This window comes from Thalassophryne amazonica, chromosome 13 (assembly GCF_902500255.1).
Source record: "Thalassophryne amazonica chromosome 13, fThaAma1.1, whole genome shotgun sequence".
NCBI lineage: Eukaryota > Metazoa > Chordata > Actinopteri > Batrachoidiformes > Batrachoididae > Thalassophryne > Thalassophryne amazonica.
In genome coordinates, this window is record NC_047115.1 from 66,571,470 (window position 1) to 66,598,511 (window position 27,042).

At 40.0% G+C, this 27,042-nt stretch overlaps 1 protein-coding gene across 1 annotated transcript in view; it reads right to left on the minus strand.

Annotated features, from left to right (window-relative positions):
• Positions 1 to 528: 528 nt before the first annotated feature.
• The window catches only part of ccdc85a (coiled-coil domain containing 85A), a 110,268-nt gene continuing 83,754 nt past the window's right edge, over positions 529 to 27,042 (minus strand). The window contains 2 exon segments of the mRNA XM_034184440.1: positions 529 to 1,201; positions 9,226 to 9,283. Of these exon segments, the coding sequence (XP_034040331.1) occupies positions 1,186 to 1,201; positions 9,226 to 9,283 (74 nt within the window). The 3' untranslated portion in view covers positions 529 to 1,185.

Genomic DNA, 27,042 nt, shown 5'->3' on the forward strand with positions numbered 1-27,042 from the left:
CATAGTGTGTTTGACAAACTGGCGGTGTTATTATCTATCTTGATAAAGATAATGACTTCAGTGGACGGGATAGTATAAACAAAATTCATAACTCCACATGACCTCTTCACAACATCTGGACTGGGACTAACAAATTCATTTAAGTCTATTATATAAATAGTCTGATCCTCTTCTGTATTTGTTTTGACAAATATTGGCTGTGCAAATGTGGGACTGAGTTTGAATAAATGTAACAGCACAGTAACAGCACGGAAAATGCAGATTTATGGTGAAACTCTCTTAAAAACATTGATCATACCTATTGATTAGAATTTATGTCTGGTTGTCTGACACTAACCAAGATGGCGGCGCTCTGGCAACAGCCAGAGAAGGAGCAGATCGCCCCGGTCCTCCATCTAGTGAGTAAATAGAAATCGATGGCTGCAATACATTTTTGAGATGAATTACTTTCTAACCTTTGTTGATGATATAGTTATAACTAATTATAAATGTCTGTGCAGCAAGTTGCCTTGAGATTTCATGTTTTTTTTTTTGAGTAGAATACAAACTTTATCTTTTTTGGAATCCTTTTGATTTGTTCAAAAATTGTGACTCCTGTGTCGCTGACTCTAAGCTGCCAATCTGGAAATATTAACATGCACTTTTTTGGAGGCCATGGTATATTGAGGATGGTGGACCCAAACGATAGGTGCACGGACATCAGCTAAAGTGCCTCCTGCCACGTGGTGTGTGTTGCATTTCCCAGTCAGCACCGGCATTATGTGTGAGGAGAAGAGCGGCACCAGAACAAATCCCTCTTTCATATGCAGCTTATTTCATCCAGAAGTTCTCTCTCTTTCCAAAGAGGTAAAACCACAGTATTTTGTTAGTAACACAAATATTTCTTATTCCTGTTCTCTTCATTTTGGCATGTCAGAATAAAGTCTTCTCTGGTGAAAATGCATAGCAGCAGCAGCAGCAGCAGACAGGGTGTAGAAAGAGCGGTGCGCTCCAGTGTATCCACCGTTTGTAGTGTTTTTTTCTCTTTATGTCACTGTTTCACTGCCCATGGCCCTCCGCTGCTTCCGATCATCTATCCATCTGGTTATGCATCAGTCAGTTCATCTGTTCACCATCCTCACCTCTGGCACTCTCCCTCTCTGGGTGTGTAGTTGCAGCAGAATCTGTTTAGGAGGCTTGCAGTGGTCAGGAAGCATCAAAGCTGGAAAACAGGAACGGCACACCATCATCACAGTGTGCAACTGTGTGCGGAGTGATTTTTATAATGCTTTATCATGAAATATTAAGCAGGATTAAAGTTTTTTTCAACTTTGCTTCCCATTGCTAAACTTTGCTCACACTGGCCGCGACATTAGTTGCCAGCATTAGCTGTACCTGTTTCTGACAAAACCATTTTTATAGCAAAGCAACAGCTACATTTGACATCTGACATTTTCCCCACACCGTTTTCTATTATTTTTAATTTGGTCTTGAAAGGAAACTTGTTTTTACGAGAGCCCAACTGATATGACGTTTTTGGGGGCCGACATGATACAGATATTAGGGAGTAAAAAAAAAAAATTCCAATACCGATATATCTAAAGATGAAAATGACAATGATTCCTAACATTTTATTATCAAACCCTTGTGACAAAGAAATGTTTAACTGAGTCTTTATTTAACCAGGTTAGTCTCATTGAGATTGAGACCTCTTTTGCAAGAGAGACCTGGACAGTTATAAAGTTTCCAATTCACCTAACCTGCATGTCTTTAAATGTGGGAGGAAACCGGAGCACCCGGAGGGAACCCATGCAAACACAGGGACAACATGCAAACTCCACACAGAAAGGCCACAGGTGGGAATCAAACCCATGACCTTCTTGCTGTGAGGAAACAGTGCTAACCACTGAGTCACCATGCTGCAAAAATGTACAACCCCAATAGTAATAAATTCAAATTGATCAGAACACTTACTTATGAGCACAATATATAAAACACTTTAACAGACAAAACAAAAATGAATAAAACAATTTGTGCTGATTTTTTTATTAGTTTTTATTTTTGCAGCGTGACAGAGACCATGTCTCCTGCTGCTCAGCTCCTCAGCTAAGGTGCTATGATGTTAACGGTGCTCGCTGGTTTACTGAAGCAGCATTCACAAAGCGGGATGATTGCTGGCCATTTTCGACACATTTTCGCTGAAATAAACTCAAGCGGCTTATCTGTGTGATTGGGGTGTAATGTCTTTAAGTGACGCCTTAATTTATTTGGCTTCATGCTGTCTGCTGCCAACATTTTAAGACACATCGGTCTTTCCTCATCTCCCACCGCAGTGCGAAAAAAAACCTACATTGAGTTACATTCCTCCTTACTCCCTGCGCACACTCTAACAATGACAGCGCCACTGCCACCTATTGTAGTGGATGTGCAATTACACTTTTTTTCTATTACGGGGAAAAAAGCATGTTCCCCCACGGTCACACATGCTCCCCCGGCATCTCACCGTGCGCCCCACTATTTGAGAAGGACTGCTCTAGTGTTTCTGCTGGCCAGAAACATTTTGTAAATAATACTAATGACAAATACAGCCAAATATTCATTAATTTAGATGTGAATTGTTGTGGTCTGCATCTGAGCAGTCAGAGCTTCCAATAGAAGGCATCAAGTGCCAGAATTTGACATTTCCTAAACACATTTTAAAACAAAACACAAATAGTCAAACTTTTTTTTTAGGTTTCATGCATGTCATCCTACAGTAGACTGGTCATTGAGAGTCCTGGGAGTAGTTCAGTGGGCCACTGGATATTGTATTTGCTTGGTGTTTTCCTGTTTGTTTCTGAACATCAAAACAAAAGATATACAACATATTTTCAGTAATTTTGGGGGATTTAACCATCTGGTCTTCAGAAAGTACTTTTCTTATATTGTACTGTCCAATCCGACTTCTACCTGTTGATGTTTAAATACTTGCTGAAGTCCTGGTCTGCAGATTAGAGCGTGCTCTGTCCGCGATTATACCAGAAGATCGGACAGGATTCATTAAAAGCAGATATTCATTTGCTAATATCAGAAGGCTCATCATTATCATCATCATCTTCAACCGCTTATCCGAGATCGGGTCGCAGGGGCAACAGCTCTAGCAGGGGACCCCAGACTTCCCCCTCAATATCACAATATCAGTAGACTTATTAATGTAATTCACACCCAGAGTTCTTCGACAAAACCAAAGGTTGTCATAAGCATGGAAGCAGAGAAATTTATAGGGTGCAATAGGCCTATCTTTTCTTTTCTTTGCAGCAGTTTGGTTTTGGCACAGGCTTCATCTCTTGGGTTCAGTTACTCTACTACACTCCTCGGGCATCATTGTGGACTAATACCCAGAACTCTAAATTCTTCCCTCTCTTCCGTGGGACACACCAAAGGTGTCTGCTCTCCCTGATCAAATTTGCATGAGCTATTGAACCACTTTCGACTGCTTTAAAGGCTGAGAATGGAATTAATGGGATTCGGAGGTTAGGTAGTGGTCATAGGGCCTTGTTTGCTGCCATTTTTATGTTAGTGACCCCTTATCCAGTATCCTTATTCTTTTAGTATATTTTCAGGTACAAATTAAACCTTTCACAAAGTGAATGTTTTCTTGTCAATGAATGGGCTGAACGACTGCCACAATTATTAATCCATTTTAGATTTTCTAATGAAGGATTTCAATACTAGATAAATTCCATACATTGTGAGAACATAATCTGACTGCTTTACCAACAGTTGAATCTGACTTACAGACGTGGAGTCATTTACCTCTTTCAATATCTGATGTGTGCAAGCTGTTAAGATGAATGTACTTCCTAGATATCTATATCTTTTTTAGTGTTTTCCAGTCTTCCCATCCAGATCATTCTTCACCTCTTTAGATCATAATATATCCTCATTTATTTGGGCTGGTAGGCATGCAAAAGGCAGAAGATCATTTATGCAAAGGAACGGATCTCATAGTGGACTTAGTTTTGTTGGATATTATTGCGTGGCTAATGCTCATAACATTATTCTGTGGTTCATCTCAGCTCAGAGCAATTGGTGTCAGATTGAGGCCATATCATGCTCCCTCTCCTCACTCCAGGTCCTGGCCTGTAGCAGCCTTTTTTTCCCAACATATTTCACATCCAATCCTATTGAAATCAGCACATTAAAAATCTGGGCACAAATTATTCATCACCTTGGCTGGCTCACTCTCCCTCAGACAACTCCTATTTGTGACAACCATTTATTCTTGGCGGTTAAAACTGACCCTCGATTTAAGTCCTTCGGAAAAAAGTGCTTTGTTTTTTGAAGGATATGTTTTTGGATGATGTATTTGCCAGTTTTGGACAACTGTGTGCTCAATTCAGTTTGAATAGCTCAGATTTCCTTCAATATTTCCTGTTATGTGACTTTGTAAGGACTTGATATTTATTCCCTTTCACCCTTCATCTTACCCCCAAGTGAAATAGACTAAATCCTTAAACATGAGCCTTTATTTTAGGGATGGATTTATTTCCATTATAACCTTTTTTCTTCATCATCTGAACCAGTCATTAATAAAATATGGGCCAGCTGGGGGAATGAACTGCAGATTACCCTGTCAGATGACATCTGGAAGGGAGCCTTGCATGCTGTCAATTCCTCCTTCAGCTGTGCCAGACTTAAGCTAATACAATTCAAAGTATCACATAGAATTCACTATAGTAAGGCCAGACTTGCCAAGCTATATCCAGGCAAACTAGATGAGGGATGTTCTAGATTATCTTGGACCCCCAGTGACATGACCCACATGTTATGGTTGTGTCAAAAAATTGTCCAGCAAGCCTTTTTTTTTGTGACATTCCCAAAGATTTTGGATTTGAAAATCTGTCTTTCCCCTGTCATAGCTATTTTTGACTGCCCCACAGAGGATAGTAAAGTATCTGTGACTTAAATCGGTGTCATTGCCTTTACCTCTTTGCTCACTCACCAGAGAATTTTGCTTTCGTGGAAGTTGCCCTTGCCACCTTCAATTTAGTCCTGGATGCATGATGTTTTATTTCTTTTGAAACAGGAAATAAATTAAGTACACACTCGGAGGCTCCTCCAATAAGTTCTATCACAACAGGTATCCTCTGATTAATTATGTAAAGCATCTCTCACCTGGTGAAATCTCCCTGTAATGTAATGGAGTGAAATTGGGATAATCTTACTCTGAGGGTCTTGGTTGTGCTTTATCGTTTGCCTGCCTGCCTCCCATTCACGTGGTCGCAGGAGCCACTGGTTCTTTTTTTTTTTTAGTTGTTGATTGGTCCTCTGTGTGTTTTTCTTTGTTACCTTTGTGTATTTTGTTTTTTCTTTGGTTTGGTCATGGGTTGGATTCTGTTCATTTTTATGTTTGCTTTTTTGTTTCATAAAAATATGGATAAAAAAGACAGTATTTATCTTCTAAAGATGCTGAATAGCGACAAGATTATTGATGTTTTTTTTTTTTATCTTGGTAAGAACCAAATAATTTGCAGTGTACAAAGATAGATAGATTCTAATGTTGCAATGCAGAAACAACAGATGTGTAAAATATTTCAAACTGTGAATCATGCAAAGATATTGTGGGACCCCAACTCAAAACCTAAGGGGCTTCTGGGGGGGCATCTTAACATCAGAAGTGCTGTCTGTAAATCAGAACAACTCCAGCTCCTCTTATCAGGTGCCAATCTTGACTTTATGTCTGTCTGAAACCCGGCTAACTCCAACAACTTCTCCTGCCTTGTTTACAGTACCGGGATATAAAATCTGGTAAAAAAGTGGCAGAGGAGGTGGCATTATGATCTATGTTAAGGAAAGCATTAATAGCACAGAAATTGCCTTACCAGTGAATTGTCTGGAGTGTGTTGGGATGAAAATAACATTATCTCCTGAAATGTCCTTCTTTGTAGTTGCTATATATAGACTGCCTACAGCTACAGATATATTTTTTGAATCATTAGCAAATATTTTCAAATTGTACAGTGGTAAAGAGCTTATTCTAATGGGTGATTTCAATTTGGACTGGTTCAATAAAATACGCCGGAGAAAACTTAAGGATATCACAAATAAATATCATATGATGCAATTAATTAATAAAACAACAAGGATAACCAGTACCTCTCAAACTTTATTGGATTTAATTTTCACAACTAGGCCGGACCGCTTCACAAAAACGTATAACCTCCTAACAGGAATGTCTGATCATATTCTCATGCTATTAGTACGAAAGCTATCAAAATCTAGGCATAAGGTTACAAGTTGCTCACAACAAAAAAGGACATCTTTTGTCCCCAGAAGAAGTAGGGCACTTTTGCAAAACCAACTAAAAAACGTCCCATGGAATAATATTGTTAGTGGCGAAAACACTGACTGATCATGTGATGAATTTTTGTCTGAAATGAAACAAATAGTTTTTAAATATACTGTAATTCAACCATGTAAGACAAATGTAAAAGCAAATATACCTTGGCTGAATGAAACCGTCTGGGCTCTGATGAGAAAAAGGGATTCAGCACTTAAAATATCTCTTAAAACGGGACATATTATGGATAGAATGAATTTTAAAAGCCTAAGGAATAAGGTTACAATGCAGTTAAGGAAAGCAAAAGTGGATTTTTACTTAGAATTAATTAAGGCTGTGAAAGGAAATATTAAACAGTTGTGGAAAAGCATTGATAAGGAAGGAAGAGGACAATCAAGGGACTGTAATATAACACTTGAATCTGAATGACACAATTATATCTGATAATCTCACTACTGGAAATTCTTTTAATCATTATTTTATTGAATCAGTTCAAATGCTCAGTCAGAAGTTCCCACAAACAATATGTAAACATGCTTGCATGGACAACATGAATGAGTTAAATTTTACTCTGACCAATGGCATAGAAATGTACAAAATCCTCACTTCACTGTCTAGCTCACGGCGCCAGGATATTCATGGATTCATACCCTTTTCATAAAAATTTACAAAGACAGTTTAACAGTGCCAATTACCAGACTTGTAAATCAATCTATAGCTGAAAACATATTTCCAAAGTTGTTAAAAACAGCAATTGTCATTCCTATCCATAAAACAGGAGATAAACAACACATTAATAACTACAGACCCATCAGTATTCTCCCAGTTGTGTCAAAGGCTCTTGAAAAGGTTGTAGCTAAGCAACTCATTGCACATCTCGAGGCTGAAGACCTGCTACATCCTATGCAGTTTGGGTTCAGGACAAACCATTCAACAGAAATAGCTTGCTGCCTCCTTGTCGAAAACATAAAAAAACATCTGGATAATGGAGGAGTAGTAGGCAGAACCTTTTTAGATCTACGAAAAGCCTTTGACACAGTCAGTCATCAGGTTCTTTTTTCCAAATTAGCTAATTTTAAATTCTCTGTTCTCTGGCCTGGTTAAAATCCTATCTGTCAGATCGTTCTCAATGTGTTTGTATTAATGATACTACATCCTCTATCTTAGCTGCTGATAGTGGGCTGCCTCAAGGGTCCAATTTGGCCCCTTTGCTCTTCTCCCTATATGTAAACGACTTGCCATCTGTGATGCAGGAGGATATCTGTATGTACGCAGATGACACAGTACGCAGATGACACAGATGTTGAGCAGGTAGCTTCTAAACTGACTGAGGCCATGGGTAAAGTGGCAGCGTGGCTACTAGAGTCAAAATTAACTTTAAATATAAAGAAAACATCTACCATGTATTTTTACAATAAACCAAAAAAGTGTTAACTTTTCAAATGTGTATGTAAATGAGGAACAGACTGAAAATGTAACAGCATACAAATACTTAGGCGCTATCCTGGATCCTTCGCTTACCTTTAAAAAAACATGTAAAACAAATGCGTCAGAGATTTAAATCTAGTATAGCAACTTTTAATGTATCAGGAATTCTCTAACTGTGGAAGCAGCAAAAAATTATTTTAATGCAATGGTCATGTCTAGATTCTATTATTGTATCACATGCTGGTCACAAGGAAATAAAACCACATTGAAGCCGTTAGAATCCATTCACAAACAATCCTTAACAATCTTGGACCAGAGAACAAGGCTGTACCATCACTGCCATGTACTGGAAAAATACAGATTGTTGAATTTTGAAAACATTCAAGAATGACTAGTATTCGATTAGTGCATAGTGCATAGAATTATACATAATTCGGCACCTGCTCCTCTTTAGAACTTTGTCCAGTTAACATCTCAGATGACAAATAGAAGTACACGTTCCGCCACTAGGGGGCAGTATGCTGTTCCAAGACGTAAAAACGTTTGCACAGACAGCTTTTTCATATAGAGCGATTAAAGTACCCACTGTACTAAAAAGTCAAAAAAATTATTTTATTTTCACCAGTGAATTAAAAAAGTGGCTGCTGAATGGTCAGATCTGCCAGCATTGACTGAGATTTTTTTTTTTTTTTTGGTAAGAAACTGTTTAGTATTCATTTCATGTTTTCTTAGATACAGTTTTTTTTCTTTCTTTTTGTGTGTGTGAAATTGTCTAATGTCAACCCCATGTTTTTTAGACTTAAATGTGCAGTAGTACAGTCTTTAGGGGGCATGGATTTATATGCTGACTGACTGACAGACTGATATGGTGATATGGTACCTGTGAGAGTGATTTATTGTGGGAGAGCAATTTTAGAACTTGAATTTTAGAATATTGTGCTAATATAATGTAATTTATGAATTTTAATTTATTTATGGTTAAATTATTTGATGTACCTAGGGACTGCAGATGGAAATCAGCTATTTAGCTATAATCTGGTACAACTCATCTCTGCTCTGATGAGCTTAATGATGCTGTACACTGTCCCTCTAATAAATGAATAAAACACTTTAGTTTTAGAAGTGCTAGATAATTTATCTTGTTTTAAGGGTTAATTTCTTATTCTAAGTGTTCCACATGCTTATGTCTAGTTTTAACAATCTTAATTCAAGACATTTTGTCCATAGATATTATCTGTCCATCCAGCAAAATAATTTCCCTCAGATTTAGTGTTTTTATGTTGTTTTTAGACACCCCTTTTTTGGAGTGTAAAGTCGCCCAACTCCCCAAACTTTATTCGAGTCCAAACACAAAAGCACTTTTTGCACAGTATGTATATCTGGGATGCACATAGAAATGCAAATGTATTATCACACCCTCCGTGTGTGTGTGTGTGTGTGTGTGTGTGTGCGCGTGTGTGTGTGTACGTGTATGTGTGCGTGTGCATATGACTCACCTCTCCCAAATATTTACACTCCTACAGGCATTGGTGCAGCATCCAGCAGACACCAGAGCTGCAAAGGAAAAATAATCAGCGTCAAATCAGACAATCCCGTGTGTAAGGTGTCACATCTCACATACAAAACGACTCCACTGATGGTGTGAAACAGACAGTATCCTTGTTTGTCCCTGTTAATTGCTGTCACAGATGGACAGTGAAGGGCTGTACGTTCTGTTACCCATCATCCTCTCTTTCCCTTTACAGAGTCTTCAGGGATGTTTCAGTCTGTCTGAATCTCTCTGTGTCCAAATTTGAACACTTCAGTTGGTTGCTCCCTTTGATGGGCTAACGTATCTTTAAAAAAAAAAAGAGTAGTTGTAAGGAGATATCTCTGCTCTTTAAGATGACAAGCAGAAGAGGAAGCTGCTTGGCCTTCTGTTTGCTGTGTTTTCATTTCTCCAGGTGTCGTCTGCTCTGAGTGTTTGTGGCTGAATGACGCAGCAGCAATCAGGCAGCAGAGCCACTAAATATTACAGCTGTCCATCAGACACACAATTACACTGATTAGTGAGTAGGGACCTGCAATCTAAAAGGTTGTACTTCACTGTGTTTGGCTTTTTGTTGTAGCACCAGATGAAGTTGGAGACGTGCATGTCAGCCCAGTTTGATTGTTGTGTGCCAATTTGTGGGTGTTGTAAACATCACACATATCTAGGGCAGGCCCGGCGACAGAAAAAAATATTAAGGGGGCGATGAGTTTATCACAAGGGGCGGGGTCGCCCCCCCCCAAAAAAATGTGCACACCGGAGGGTAACTGCCTCTGAGTGTGCATAATGAATTGGGTGCGCTCCTAGAAAGCTTGTGTATTTAGGCTACACCGTTGTAAGAGACTGACTGAGTAAGAGTAAAGAGTGATGACAGTATTTTTTTAATTATTATTTGAACGTATAGACCCTCGATCAAGTGATCTCCTGCATATCACAAAACCAAACCAACAACTGATCTGAGAAACGACACGAGACAGTAGATTAACCCCACATACAGCCCTCCATCACAAGCGCAAACACAGCGCAATTGGGCATGACAGTCACACAACGGGTCAAAGATAAACCTTTCATGTAGATATACAGTGGTCCCTCGTTTATCGTGGGAGTTATGTTCTAAAAATAGCCCGCAATAGGCGACATCCGCGAAGTAGACAGCGTTATTTTTTACAATTATTATAGACGTTTTAAGGCTGTAAAACCCCTCACTACACACTTTATACACTTTTTACAGGCATTAACATTTTCTCACTTTTCTCTCGTGTGTAAACACTCTCAAAGTTCAAACCTTAGTAGAAAAATAAGACCAACCTGTTTTCAGGCCCAAACATTTGTTTGAGAAATAAAAATAGAACGTTTTCCTATAAATAATTATGATGGCTTTTAGAACTAAGGAATTTAATTTTAATGATCAACCTACGAGGTTGGACAGATAAAAAATTATTAATAGTGACTGACCAGCATTTCACAGTTCCTCTGATCGCGCCTCTTCGTCCTGGCGCCGTGTCACTGTCGCGCCTTTTTCCACTCACAACTCGGTGCAGGTGTCTTTTTCCGAGTGAAGAACACAGTTATGGGTAGTTGTTGGCGCTCTTTTTTCTTCTGGGTGAGAAGATTCTTATAAATAGACATGCAGAACAGGTGTCCCATCATCTCGACAGAACACCGGCCTGCTTGATGAGGACGCAGAGCACAATGCGCTGTAAAAAAAAAAAGCATGCAAAATTGGACTACAAAAATCGGCGAAACTGCGAGGCGCTATATCTTCCAGTATTTCTTTTTCTTTCTTTTTTATTTTTATTTTTGATAACTCTCACATCTGAGGGGGCGAGGTTGATGACGTGAGGGGGCGTCGCCCCCAAACGCCCCCTCGTGGCGCCAGGTCCGATCTAGGCCTGAAACGATTAGTCAAGTAACTTGAATAATTCGATTACAAAATATGTTCGAGGCAAATTCTGTGCCTCAAAGCTTCGTTTAACATTGTAGTACATATGCCAGGCCTGTGTGTGGCGCTGTTAATATCCCCAGAAAAAATAAAATAAAAATAAAAAAAGACTAGAGCATGCACCCTGCTCAGAGTGCAGCTCTCTTCTGCCCTCTCAGGAGGGCAGAAGAAGGGCTACAAGAACCTCCTGAAGCACAACTTCAAGAGCTGCTCCATCAACTGGAAGACCTGGAAAGAACAAGCCAGGGACTAAGCCAACTGTTGAGCAATGATCTTCACAGGAATGAAAGTCTTCAAAAAATGGAGACAAACAATACAGAGGAGAAGAGGAGAAAAAGGAAGCAAAGAGAGCAAGATCCTGACTGGCAGACACTTCCTGCAGTACACACATGCAGCATCTGTCACAAACCCTGTGCATCAAGACTGGGCCTGTTCAGTCATCTCCGGGTCCACCATCCTGTCTGGGAATTGATCCAGAGACATTTTTTCTCTCCACTGAAGGATTATCAAGACGATGACGCCATGGAACCACGCTGGGTCCTGTTTGGGAACCATCCAGGGAGAACAACAGTTGATCCACACCTGCCAAAAATAGCCATTCATTTACTGCAGGCACCTGATTTGGGAGTTCCCTTAAATGTTTCTAGTTCCTGATGATCAACTCTGAGGCACCTGCATGTTGGATCATGCCCAGATAAAACTGGGAAAAATAATATGAAGTTTCATGTGAAGTTTGCAAGAAAGCACCTGGGAGACTCAAAGGTTAGATTTGCTTGCTTTTCTACAATCCTTCTCCAGCATGAGTTTGTGACTGTTGATGCAACTGATGAAGTTGCACAAAGCACAGATTCTAAAATCAAATTTTTTTGTGGCGAGGGAATGTGACAGTTACAGTGAAACTGTGCATTTGTGTAGTCTTAGTGCTGATTTTAATTTTCAGTGTCCATGAGTCAGCTCTACAGGGGGAATGGTCACTGGTGTGACCTAATGCATGGAGTTCTTTTTAACAAAAATATAAAAATCTGACACAAGTGCTTTAAACTACCATGTGAATTTTGTACCCTTTTCCATCAGACCATTGCTATTAAACTGTCAATTAAAAGTTCAGTCTGCACCAGAATCTACCACACTGTAACGAGTACATACAATCAGAGCAGCCAGCAGCACCAAATGTAATGAATGAGATAATGTATGTACAAACACCTGGTCACCATGATTCCTGCTCATTAAATATAATATATCCTTGAGTTCAGGCAAGAAAATGCTACATTTCCCAGCCTTAGTGATGAGAAGAAGAAAAAAAAAGTGTGCACTAAAAGCATAAAATGGAATGGGATGAAAAATAATCTAGTACACAGTCAAAACATACAACCCCTGGCAATAATTATGGAATCACCAGCCTCGGAGGATGTTCATTCAGTTGTTTAATTTTGTCATTTCAAATGGCAACTTTCTGGCTTTAAGAAACACTATAAGAAATCGAGAAAAAAAAAATTGTGGCAGTCAGTAACGGTTACCTTTTTAGACCAAGCAGAGGGAAAAAAAATATGGACTCACTCAATTCTGAGGAATAAATTATGGAATCACCCTGTAAATTTTCATCCCCAAAACTAACACCTGCATCAAATCAGATCTGCTCGTTAGTCTGCATCTAAAAAGGAGTGATCACACCTTGGAGAGCTGTTGCACCAAGTGGACTGACATGAATCATGGCTCCAACACGAGAGATGTCAATTGAAACAAAGGAGAGGATTATCAAACTCTTAAAAGAGGGTAAATCATCACGCAATGTTGCAAAAGATGTTGGTTGTTCACAGTCAGCTGTGTCTAAACTCTGGACCAAATACAAACAACATGGGAAGGTTGTTAAAGGCAAACATACTGGTAGGCCAAGGAAGACATCAAAGCGTCAAGACAGAAAAGTTAAAGCAATATGTCTCAAAAATCGAAAATGCACAACAAAACAAATGAGGAACGAATGGGAGGAAACTGGAGTCAATGTCTGTGACCAAACTGTAAGAAACCGCCTAAAGGAAATGGGATTTACATACAGAAAAGCTAAACAAAAGTCATCATTAACACCTAAACAGAAAAAACAAGGTTACAATGGGCTAAGGAAAAGCAATCGTGGACTGTGGATGACTGGATGAAAGTCATATTCAGTGATGAATCTCGAATCTGCATTGGGCAAGATGATGATGCTGGAACTTTTGTTTGGTGCCGTTCCAATGAGATTTATAAAGATGACTGCCTGAAGAGAACATGTACATTTCCACAGTCATTGATGATATGGGGCTGCATGTCAGGTAAAGGCACTGGGGAGATGGCTGTCATTACATCATCAATAAATGCACACGTTTACATGGATATTTTGGACACTTTTCTTATACCATCAATTGAAAGGATGTTTGGGGATGATGAAATCATTTTTCAAGATGATAATGCATCTTGCCATAGAGCAAAAACTGTGAAAACATTCCTTGCAAAAAGACACATAGGGTCAATGTCATGGCCTGCAAATAGTCCGGATCTTAATCCAATTGAAAATCTTTGGTGGAAGTTGAAGAAAATGGTCCATGACAAGGCTCCAACCTTCAAAGCTGATCTGGCAACAGCAATCAGAGAAAGTTGGAGCCAGATTGATGAAGAGTACTGTTTGTCACTCATTAAGTCCATGCCTCAGAGACTGCAAGCTGTTATAAAAGCCAGAGGTGGTACAACAAAATACTAGTGATGTGTTGGAGTGTTCTTCTGTTTTTCATGATTCCATCATTTATTCCTCAGAATTGAGTGATTCCATATTTTTTCCCTCTGCTTGGTCTAAAAAAGTAACCGTTACTGACTGCCACAATTTTTTTTTCCTGATTTCTTATAGTGTTTCTTAAAGCCAGAAAGTTGCCATTTGAAATGACTTTAGTTTTGTGTCAAGTCTGTGATCTGCTTTTTTTCTACAAAATTAAACAACTGAATGAACATCCTCCGAGGCCGGTGATTCCATAATTTTTGCCAGGGGTTGTATTATTAGCATTTACGTTTCATTGAAAAGTTACAAAATTCTGTGAATTAGGACTATTGGACGAACACAAACCTTAGGGCCCGGTCCCACTGGGGAGAGGATTAATTACGCATGAACTGAGTATACAAAGTACGGGCATTCATTGTCGTCCGCAACAAAAATGGCGAAAAATGACAAATGTCCAAGTATGAATTATGGATATATTAATAATGTATAGAGAATACATGATGAACAATCACGGTTATATAACGCATGGAGTGAGGAAACGGATCCGACGCATTGCGATTATCACGGCAGTATTACGGGTGTATTATGAATGCATCGCACACGTGTTGCGCGTGCACGGCATCTGAATTGCGGTTATAAAGAAGCGCACTCGGGCCGTCAGCATCACTATTCACACCAACAATACAGGCTCTGGAGCATTTGCTGGACTTGGACAAGCTGATTGGAGTAAAGAAGCAGTGAACAGGGCGAGTGGTGACGTCAGTGGATCGTACCAGATCGCAGCTTGTCTGAACGATTATAACAAGAAGTTAAAACATAAACATCGGAATAAATGCTGTAACAGCTGCAGACAAGAAGGAAAAAACACGCAACTGTTTTATTAAGCCTTGACAATGTAAACAAGTCAAATAATTACCTTTTTAGACGGCTCAAAATGCTTTCTGCAGCTTATTAGCCGCTCGCATGCACGCGCGCGAACGGCCCAGCTGCAGCTTCCTCTGTGATTCAGGAGGTGATTAGAGCCGCTTTCAACAGCCAATTTGCAGAATAAAATGATTAATCCGCAACTAAATAATTATTTTATATACACAGCATTCAGCGCAGAGCGCGTGGCAGCCAGTAGAACAAAGAACGGGTCCAGATGTGAACACAGCGCATCTGATTTGCATCCGCCGCAAATCAGATGCAAAGCAGATGTAACAAAAACGCTTTATTCGTGGCCAATCTGTATGCAGTCGCTACAGCTTGGACATGATGGGCACGCAAAATATCCGTTTTACACACTGGCCCAGTCCGCTGCCAAGCCGCAAATCCCTGTCAGTTGTGGATATCAGCAGATGAAGGCGAATATACAACGCATAGATTGAGTATGTATTGAGTATGTATGGAGTATGTAAGGCGGATGTCATCCGCAGCCAAAACTTTGTGCAGCTCAAAAATCCCGGTAACGGAAAAACGTGCCTCTGCAGATAATTGCGGACGTGTGCGGGTGTCAGCCGACTCATACAAGCATGTTTCACACATATGTTAGGAGAGTATGAGCCAATTCTGTGCGCAATCCATACGCAAATCCTCCTAAACGCCAGTGGGACAGGGCTCTTATATACTGTATATAAGTTATCATAACTGAAGCACATCTCTTGGGTAAAATCTTGGCTACACCTGTCATTTTGAAAGTCTAATTCTCCTCCTTTCCAAAATCAGACGTGTTCTATGACTCAGAGTGTCAAAGCAGCTGTGGAGACGGAAAAAGCCGACCACTGACTGCGGTCATGTTTCAAACCACAAATCAAGCTAAAGGGCAATTTCTCAACCTGCGCCACCCCACCACCTCTGTGCCTCTTCCTCAGACTCTCACACTGACCTGGTTCTGTTGTTAGCCTATTTATACCTCTGGTTGTGTCCCAGCTGTTCGTGCTGGGGGTGAGGTTGGCTTGGGGGGGGGGGGGGGGGGGGGTCGTCTTCTGCTTTGGTTCACAGCTGTGAGTTCTGCTTCACTTCAGTCAACCTCACAGTGTGATGGACGATGAAGGCTGCTAAGAGTTGGAATCACTAAGTGTGTATCTGTATTCATCACAGCGTGGGCAAAAAATCTGTACGTGTCAGCTAATTATATTATTTATTTATTTTGGTGCAGTAAATCTGTGTCAAGGTGACAGTTTCAAAAATTGAGTGACCATCCTGGAAGAAGAATAATGAACAAACAAGACTAAGAGAGCAGCTCTGAAAGAATTACAAGCTTCTGTGGATGTGAGTGGAGAAACTGGGAACAGTGCAACCTTTGCCCGTTACATTCCCATTCACAAGAAGAATTATAAAACAGGAAAACAGACCATATCTAAGTTCAGGTTTCCCACGTGCCTTCTGTTAAACTTTTGAAGAAAGTCCTTCTCTATACCACTTCATTATGAAGCTATATTACCGGTGATGCAACTGACAAAAGTTGCTCCGTGCACACTTTCTCCATCCACAACTACAGAAGCCTATAACTCCTTCAGAGTTGTCCGGGTGTTTTAGTGGCTTCCCTCACCTGGGCCCCATTTCATAAAGCAGTCTAATCTTGTTTAGTCAACTCACATAGTTGTCTAATTTTTTGACATTTGTCGTTGCACAAAGCGCTTGGTCACCTAAACTTTCGCGTTACATGACTAAAGTTTTTAGCCTGGTACAGAGGAGTCTAATCCTATTTTAGTCGACAAAACTTCAGTGTCTTACCTCAAAAAATGGCGGCTATCATCCACAGCCACTTGATGGAACACTCAAGAGCAACACATGTAACTCGTATTCCTCCAAAAGAAGAGCTTCCTCTGCTTTTGGCCATGGTTGTAGAAGACAACAACTGTAATGATGTGTTTGTGACCGTTCTCACATTAGCCACCGGGCATCGCTGTTACGCTGAGCAGTGTTGTGTGCACAAAAAAACTTAACAGAAGTGTAGAAGAAGAACTGCTAAGGCTAAGAGCTAAGGGAACCGTTCTATAGTTTGTATGCGTCTATATATGTCAAAACAGCCATTGTATGAAACAAAGGTTGGATAGTTCATGACAACAAAACTGTCGCACATTGGAGGCGTTTCTTGGCAACGGCGCTCGCGTTGCTGTTATGCCCGTGAAAATCATCAACTAATGCAGTACTTCTCAGTCACATGCGCCCCCCCCCACTAGAAAAAGTGTAATTGCACATCCATTACAGTAGATGGCAGTGGAGCTCTCATTATCAGAGTGTGCGCAGGGAGTATTGAGCAGAATGGAACGCAGCTCTGATGCTTTGAAATGAAGGAGGCGCAGTGAACGCAGCAGCAGCAGCTCGTCTGGCTGCGACGCTCTGATCGCTTCCTCCATCTTTTATAATGAAATAATGCTGAATTTATGTAGAAATTATTGTTGTGCAAAAGCTTCAGATATCTGTCGCTGAGACAGATGATGACTGGAGTGCAGTTTGAAGCAGAAATTAGGTGATAATCAGTGAACCGCGGCTGACGCACAGAAATGATGCATGCGCAGTGAAGACAGGGTGGACTGATTTTTTTGGGGGGGGGCAGCGTTCAGTCGGCGACACTGGTTTGGTAAACTTTGCCAACTTCGGCCAAAGCATACGCACCACCTAGCGGATGTGCCTGTTTTTGCATCAGCTGTACTGCTGTCAATGAAATTCACCATTACTCAACACCAAATCATCGGAGACCCAAGATCTTTAGGATAAAAGGTTATTTCAGTTTATTTTTGCATGAGTTCAGACAGTGCTGACCTTGAGTTCCTTTTTCCAGGCAGGACTGTATTGTCAGTGAATACCTGTTAGTGTGGACTTCTACCCTACAACGCCAATTTGACGAGAGCTAATGGTCCTTCAAGATGGATCTCTTGTGGCTGAGGATTTTTTTTTTGCACAGAGAAAACAGAACCAGAACTGCTCTTTGAAATACAGAACCGGCCTTCTGTCGCAACTTCAAAGGCACATAACACACACACAGAGAAAAACACACAATCACGAACACAATGGGTGGCAGAGAGGGGACAGAGCAGCCACTCTCCTGAATTTAAACAAAGTCTAATTTCTATGTTGCATCTGCTGCACAATCACAAACACCCACACTGCTGCACACATACAAGGTGAATGTGCTGCATTTATTTGAATATATAATACACAAAGCATTCATGGAGCTGGCACCTGGGCGCTGAGTTCTGTGTTCAGTAAATACGTCTGTGGCTCTGTGATGGTCAAAGTGCTGGAACTATAATTTCTATTAATATGCAAATTGACGAAATATTAGGAAAAAAGGGTTTAAAGCTGTCTGGAAATGAATTGACAGGGAAGCAGCTGTTGGCCTAGTTAGCAGCCCTGTCCTTAACATAGGACCTCTGATCTGACACACGCGAGCACACACACACACACACCGCTTATACTGGCAAACACCCACACAAGCTGTCAGGCTTGGCTTCAATCTAACATTGTCAGGGGCCGCCGACCTCTCCAACCATCTCCATATTGTGTGGGTGTGTGTTATGTACATTTCTGTGCTTCGACTTGTTTATCTGGGTCTGTTTTGTATATACAGTATGAGTCCCTGATGCGTATCTACAGCACCATTCCATGATGTCAGCAATTAATGACATCCCTGCCAAGTATCCAAAGACTCCGACCACCTTCCTGACTGTTAGATAATATCTGTGCTAATTCCTTATTCTATGTTAGTTATCAAGTGTTTGTTTGTGTTATTTGTTTGGAGGTTTGTGAGCATTAAATTTCACTTCCATCATATGTGCAAGTTTCAGAAACAGGGAGCTCTCCCCCTGTTGGTGAGAGCCAGTAACATTAGAAATGTGAGACTAAAGCACACCTACTGTGATGCCCACAAGGTATAAAAAGTGTTGTATGACTCATTTTAGGGGTCTTTCACAAGATGGACAGTGTCTGTGAGGGTCCCAGGCCTGGTTTCTAACATGACCTTTAATAAACTCAAAATGAGGAATACAATGGTTTGGTTTTTGGTAAGGGGCAGAATCTTACATAAAAGAGCTGGGGGAAATCACACTGACCTACTTCTTAATAAAGCCAAATCCTTTATTAGATTTTCTTTCTAGCCTCCTAAGACCCCCCCCCCACTTCTTGTAAAAAAAAAAAAAAAAAAAAAAACTTTAACACACTGAGGTTTATGCCATTTTACGATGGTGTTTTAACGCTACATTGAGTTTTTGTTGTTGTTGTTGTTTTAAAATTCGAGAATAAAGTCATAATACTTACAAGAATATAGTTGTAATTTACGATAATGAAATCTTAATATTACAAGAATAAAGTCATAATATTATGAGAATATAGCCGTAATTTATGAGAATAAAGCCTTAATATTACAAGAATAAAGTCTTAATATTACGAGAATAAAGTCTTAATATTACGAGAATAAAGTCTTAATATTCCGAGAATAAAGTTGTATTTACAAGAGAAGCGACGAATGCCAGTATTATGCCGAAGTAGTTATCCCCGCCAGGAATTGTATCTCCTGGCGTCCCACGACATCAGTTCCAGCCATCTCCTCCTCTTCAAAAGAGGTGATTTCAGGAGCTACTAATAGGTCAGAACTACAGGCAAAGTCCGTGTGGATCCTTCTCCGGAATAAAAACATTTTCTTGCATATTCTTTTCAAAGATCTAATACTAATCATAATGTGGTGCAGATGGGTCAAAAGATGAAGTATTTCCTTATTTGTAAAACCTTCACTGAAGTACAACTTAAAGCACTCTGCAGATCTCATTTTGAGATGCAGAGTTTTTCTCTCAGAAAATTACGTCTTTATTATCGTAAAATTACAAGTTTATTTTCATAATATTACAAGTTTATTCTCATAATATTATGACTTTATTCTTGCAATATTATGAGTTTCTTTTCTCATAAAATTACGACTTTATTCTCATAATATTATAACTTTATTCTCATAAAATACAAGTTCTTCTCAAAAAATTAAGACATTATTCTTGCAATATTATGATTTTATTCTCATAAAATTAAGACATTATTCTTGTAATATTACGACTTTATTCTCAAAGGCTAAAAAAAAAAAAACCTCAATGTGGTGCTAAAATGCCATTGTACCGTTAACCTATCTTAAAAGACTTTTATTCCAAAGGCTCCAAAAGGGGTCAATCTCCAGATGTTGTTTAATGGAGTACATGGAGTATTTGCTGTACATTCAAAAATCCAGAGATTTAATTTGTTGATTAAAGAGTTGATTCCAGTGGTGTCGAGTCTCAGGTGTATTTTCATACATTCACTGCCCTATGGCTGTAAAGTCAGGAGTAAAGTAAAGTGGCAGTGAATGAAAGGACTTCGGTAGTATAAAGGTCCTTTTTAAATTGAAAAAGAAAAAACTTCACAATTTCAATTTCAATTTATTTTCATTTATATAGCGCCAAATCACAACAAAGTTGCCTCAAGGCAACTTTGGGTGTAATGTGGCAAATGGGTGTAATGTGGTCAAACTTTATGCTTCATGTCAAAAGTCTGGCTGCAGCATTTTGAACCAATTGGAGACCCCTTTTGCTGGACTGTGGTAAATCAGAAAATAGAACATTGCAGTAGTCCAATCTAGAAGAGACAAACGCATGAATCAGGGTTTCAGCATCAGCCATAGACAGGATGGGATGAGTCTTTGCTTTGTTTTGTTGGAAGAAAGCAGTCCTCATAATATCTCTAATATGGAGGTCAAAGGACAACAAAGGACCAAAAATTACCCAAAGGTTCCTCACTTTGCCAGTGTGATGTATGACACACAAGTCTAAGCTAAGCGTTAGCTGGTCAAATTGATGCTGATGTCTTACTGGACCAAGAATCATCATTTCAATCTTATCAGAGTTGAAAAGTAGGAAGTTGCTAGACATCCAGTTTCTCACTGATGCAAGGCAATCGTCAAAGGATTTTATGTGGATGAGATTACCAGCAGGTTGGCTGGTAATTAGGTCAATGTATGATCTGGAAAATATGCCGTTTATTTATTTATTTATTTTTGTATGTCTGGAACAAAATTTGTCAAACATATTCATAGGATTTTTGAGGATGACTTGCTCTTTTATTTTTTTGTATTTCGTGAAGGTTGTGAGGAAGTTGACAAAACAAATGCTATCTGGATGTGTGGGTTCAACTATGAGGAGGTGGCTGGGTGTGGGAGTGGAGGTTGGAAGTAGTTGTTTCAGTCACCGCTGCAGAGAAGCTTGAAGAAATTGAATTTGATATGATACCAAACAAGAACCAGCAGAAAGAAATAATGAGCAGTGTAATGTGTCTCCATCAGAGGTGGAATCACCCAGCTTCAATGAGTGAGTATTACCACATATTTGTTCTATCCACCCACTAAACCAGCTGATTCTAATAGTACTCTTAAGGCAGGTATGTAGAAGAGCTCATTTGTGAAATCACCAGGGGCCTCCTGTACAAAGCGTGCTTACGCACACAAACACAGTGTACCATCATCTCCACGCCAACGTTCAAATGTATCAAAAGTGAAATGACTGTGGAAATGTACGGTGCGTCACGCAAAAATACTGGCTGGCGTACATACGTTTCTACAGCTAATGTTCCACTGCAGACATGTAAAGGTGATGCTGGGAAACTGTTAATAGTGTGAAAACAAGAAGTCAGAGTGATGTGCACGTCAGAGGCACAGTGATGAGCAATTAACACACCCAAGTGTTTGCAATTATATGGGTGGATAAAAAACCATGCACAAAGTGATGTATAAAATGGCACAAACAATGGCTGCGTTAGCATCGGAGGACCTTGTAAATTGTGCAATCTGAAGTGGGCGTGTATTCAGAGAACGCAAAGATTTTCTTGCAAATAATGATAATTTGCTCACAAGCCGATGTTGTTTACCAAGGTCACTGATACTGGAGATGCACACAGAACTGCGGCCATCCCAGAACGCAATACGGCAAGGAGTCAGGTGGTTGTCTGTGTCCACACAGGTGCTGACCACACTGTGCTTCCGGGCAACAGGGGCATTCCAGCGTGAGCTGGCTGATCAGTCAGGAGTGTGCCAGTCAACCTTGAGCTGAGCCATGCCAGCTGTGTGGAACGCAATCATCTAAATGTCATCCAGGTACATCACATTCCAACTTTAATGTGCCATTTGCAGCAAGAGCTAGTGTCACCGACCGACCGGTCCCCCCTAAAATTTGGTTCGCCCTGCCTTCACTGCGCATGCATCATTTCTGTGCATCAGCCGCGGTTCACCGATTATCACCTCGTTTCTGCTTAAAACTGCACTCCAGTCATCATCTATCTCTGCACCAGATATCTGAAGCTTTTGTACAACAATCATTTCTACATAAATTCAGCATCATTTCATCATAAAAGATGGAGGAAGTGATTAGAGAGCCGCAGCCAGACGAGTTACTAGCTGCTGCGTTCACTGCGCCTCCGTCATTTCAAAGCTTCAGTAGCGACTCACTGATTATCGCCTTGTTTCTGCTTAAAACTTTTTCCACTTAAACCTGACTTTAGAATAATGTAAGAGGTGACGGTTAATAATCACATTATTCCCTTTAGTCGCTTTGGGTGTACAGAGTCAGTCTCAAATGAGCTGCTGTGGTCCCAAATGACACATGAGCAGTGAAGGCAGGGCGGACCAATTTTTTTTTTTTTTTTTTTTGGGGGGGGGGGGGGGCATTCGGTCTGCAACACCGGTTTCCATGTAATCGGAGCTATTGGCTGCACACAAGTTCACATCGTATGAGATGCGCAAATGCGCATCAGGCTGGTGACTGGCACGGTGCACAATGGCTGGCTGCTGCTAGTGTATTTGTGTAATTGATCCGAACGTAAACTGGCGCGTGCACATTTGGGCATGTGTGCAATCAAATGTTTATTTTTATTATTATTAATGTCTTTATTTTTGCTTGATGGTGAGAGCTGAAGAGCTTCTTAACAGGCTTCCTGTGTTCTGTATTTGTCAATAAATGTGTGTGTAAGCTGTGAATGTCAGACTGTCAGTGGAGGCGCACCTCACCTTTTAAACTTCAGTGTGCGTGCTGTTCTCAGCTCGCAACGTGTCGGCCTCACACACACGTGCTTCGTAGCTCCCACAAACATTTTTCCAGTTTCATGATTAATCCGTTTAACAGTGTAACGAATAAACTCCCTGCGTGTCTCCATGTAATTTCCCGTCATCTATAGCATATAATTTATTTTCTGTGTTCATGCTGTCTGATGTGACATCGTGGGGAATCCCTGCTCAAGGGGCCTATTCACATGAAGTTGCATATTTAAATGGGGTGTGACCAGGGAGGAGTTTGGTTCTACGCTCAATTCCATGTTCAGTAGGATGTACAAACAGAATGTGCATGGATCTATGTCTACGCACACTTTGATAAATCTGAATATTTTTGTGCTTACGCCAGTTTCTGGGTTTTGGCTATGCCATGTTTCAGTAGGAAACCCACGCACGTCTTTGTACACGAGGCTTTTGCACAGATACACTTAAAGTAACTCATGGTAGGACTTTTAGTCACTGAAACTGGGGTGTTCTACCTCTGGTCTCCGTTTACAATGACTAAAGGAGCAAATGAAATGATCCGTGTCATTAACCTACTAGTAGTTACAGCAGTGAAGATGCAATCTGACTGCAACTAAACTAAAGTACTCATACATAATCCAGAAGGTGAGGGAGAAATGCACCTACAGTAGTGTTTAGAATAATAGTGCTATGTGACTAAAAAGATTAATCCAGGTTTTGAGTATATTTCTTATTGTTACATGGGAAACAAGGTACCAGTAGATTCAGTAGATTCTCACAAATCCAACAAGACCAAGCATTCATGATATGCACAGTCTTAAGGCTATGTAATTGGGCTATTAGTAAAAAAAAAAAAAGCGGGTGTTCACAATAATAGTACTATCTGCTGTTGATGTTACAAACTCAAAACTATTATGTTCAAACTGCTTTTTTAGCAATCCTGTGAATCACTAAACTAGTATTTAGTTGTATAATCACAGTTTTTCATGATTTCTTCACATCTACGAGGCATTAATTTTGTTGGTTTGGAACCAAGATTTTGCTCATTTACTAGTGTGCTTGGGGTCATTGTCTTGTTGAAACATCCATTTCAAGGGTATGTCCTCTTCAGCATAAGGCAACATGACCTCTTCAAGTATTTTGACATATCCAAACTGATCCATGATACCTGGTATGCGATATATAGGCCCAACACCATAGTAGGAGAAACATGCCCATATCATGATGCTTGCACCACCATGCTTCACTGTCTTCACTGTGAACTGTGGCTTGAATTCAGAGTTTGGGGGTTGTCTCACAAACTGTCTGCGGCCCTTGGACCCAAAAAGAACAATCATACTCTCATCAGTCCACAAAATATTCCTCCATTTCTCTTTAGGCCAGTTGATGTGTTCTTTGGCAAATTGTAACCTCTTCTGCACATGTCTTTTATTTAACAGAGGGACTTTGTGGGGGATTCTTGCAAATAAATTAGCTTCACACAGGCGTCTTCTAACTGTCACAGCACTTACAGGTAACTCCAGACTGTCTTTGATCATCCTGGAGCTGATCAGTGGGTGGGCCTTTGCCATTCTGGTTATTCTTCTATCCATTTTGATGGTTGTTTTCCATTTTCTTCCCCGCGTCTCTGGTTTTTTGTCCATTTTAAAGCATTGGAGATCATTGTAGATGAACAGCCTATAATTTTTTTGCACCTGCGTATAAGTTTTCCCCTCTCCAATCAACTTTTTAATCAAACTACGCTGTTCTTCTGAACAATGTCTTGAACGTCCCATTTTCCTCAGGCTTTCAAAGAGAAAAGCATGTTCAACAGGTGCTGGCTTCATCCTTAAATAGGGGACACCTGATTCACATCTGTTTCTTCCACAAAATTGACAAACTCACTGACTGAATGCCACACTACTATTATTGTGATAATAGTTTTGAGTTTGTAGCGTCAACAGCAGATGCTACTATTACTGTGAACACCCCCTTTTCTACTTTTTTTTACTAATAGCCCAATTTCATAGCCTTAAGAGTGTGCATGTCATGAATGCTTGGTCTTGTTGGATTTGTGAAAATCTACTGAATCTACTGGTACCTTGTTTCCCATGTAACAATAAGAAATATACCCCAAACCTGGATTAATCTTTTTAGTCACATAGCACTACTATTATTCTGAACACTACTGTATAGTCAGAGCGAGATGCACTAAGGCCCATAAAGCCACAAGTATGCATTATTCATCAACAATATAATGTACAAGGTCCACAATGTTTGAAGTGGTTTTGTTATAAAAATCCTGACAGAGGACCCAAAGGTTCATAGAATGAGGAAAACAACATTCGTGACACAATGGAACTGCTCTAGGTCCTGACTGGCAAGCATCCATGTCAACCACAATCAATCCCCAGCTTCCAAATATAACCTTCTATTTTCTGCAGCTAGGTGGTAAGTGAGCATCCTCTTGGCCTTGTCCAGTTGCCGTGGGGTTTTTGTGTCAAATGAGCAGTTACTTTGATAGACTAAGATGAGTATCACCTGCACTGTGAGGTAACGTCAGCTTCCACATGTTGGTCATGCGGCCTGTTTCTCTGTGCATGATCCAGTGCACAGGTGCCTGAGTGTTGAGGACTAATGTAGCATGAGAAGACCAAGGGGATGACCACGTTTGATGTGGCTGCGGCAGATAGATGGTTATTTTAGAGATATGGGTATGCACCAGTTGTCTGCAATCCAGGACCCAAGGCAGTTTCATGGTGTCATGGATGCATCACTTGACTTGTGGAGAGGGGGTTCCCAGCAAGGACCCCTGAGGTTCTGCAATTCATAAGCAATTTAGCGCCATTCCCTCTACCTGACATGCTGAAGTGAAATTACTCACCAGGCAACATTTCCTTGTAAACAGTTGAAAGAGTATCTTTATTAATCTTTCTATATAAACAGTATGAACAGCATTTGACAAAAATGGTTTCTTCTCTTGTATGTCCAAAGAGGAGCAAAATCCAAACATGCCCATTTGTGGTCGATACAGCAAATAGGGTCATTTAGATTGACTTACACCGAGATGAATAAATAAATACATAAATAAAATCCTAGAGAAGCACAAATAACTGTAGTACTATCCCTCCTAAAAACACGCACAAACAGATTTACACATTGAATCACAAGTGTCATCACAAGTTCAGCTTCCAGCAAACACCCACAGACTGTATTCACTACCTCTCTCTTATTCCAAGGCAAAGTTGCCTTCAATTAGCAATTGTGATCCTGCAGGGTATTCACAATCAAATACATGCAATCAGAGTACAGCAGCATAGATACAGCTGGACTATGAACGGCAATAAAGGGAAAATTTGGTGAAATATGCTGAACCAAAGTCAGTAAATGAACATCAAAACTACCTATTACATGGAAATGATTTATGGAATTATTTTTTGGACTATCACAAGGTCAATTCAGAGTTGGCATTTTCAATGGAGGTGAGGAAATTCCTTCAAACTGTGCTTATGAATTTTTAAACGTCTTGTTAATATGTATGAATTCTTAAATTTTCCAATAGGTATTCCATTGAGCACTAAGAAAATGTAAGCTTGAACTTCTACATTTAATTCTGAGGAACATTTGGCAATAGCCTCAAGAGTATATGTTTAATATGATAGAAATATAACATATTTATAAGATTATTCTAAGTGTGACTGCTGAACTCTAGAAGAAAATGTGTTCATTTTTCTTATGTGTTCATCTTTTATTAACCTCCTGAAAGTTTTATTTGACGATTTTAGTTTTCCACATGTAAAAAAAAAAAAAAGTCACAAAAGGACATCTCATATCAATGTCGCCTTTCAGAAGTTTCAGGTTTTCGTTCTCTTTTTATTGAGTTCAGTCACAGGTAGATGGCTGGAATGTCAGTTGACATCAATGTGAAAGTCTGTTTCTTACAAACATGTTACATTATACAATTATAGACTTTTGATGAGGTGTATCCGTGATTATGCGGACCTGGTCAGGATGAGGTTCACCTCGGCTCATGGGTACACCGAAACTAAAAGTCTATAACTGTTTTATTATATGGTAAACAAGAAAATTGGGAGTTTGTCAAACATACTAAAACTGA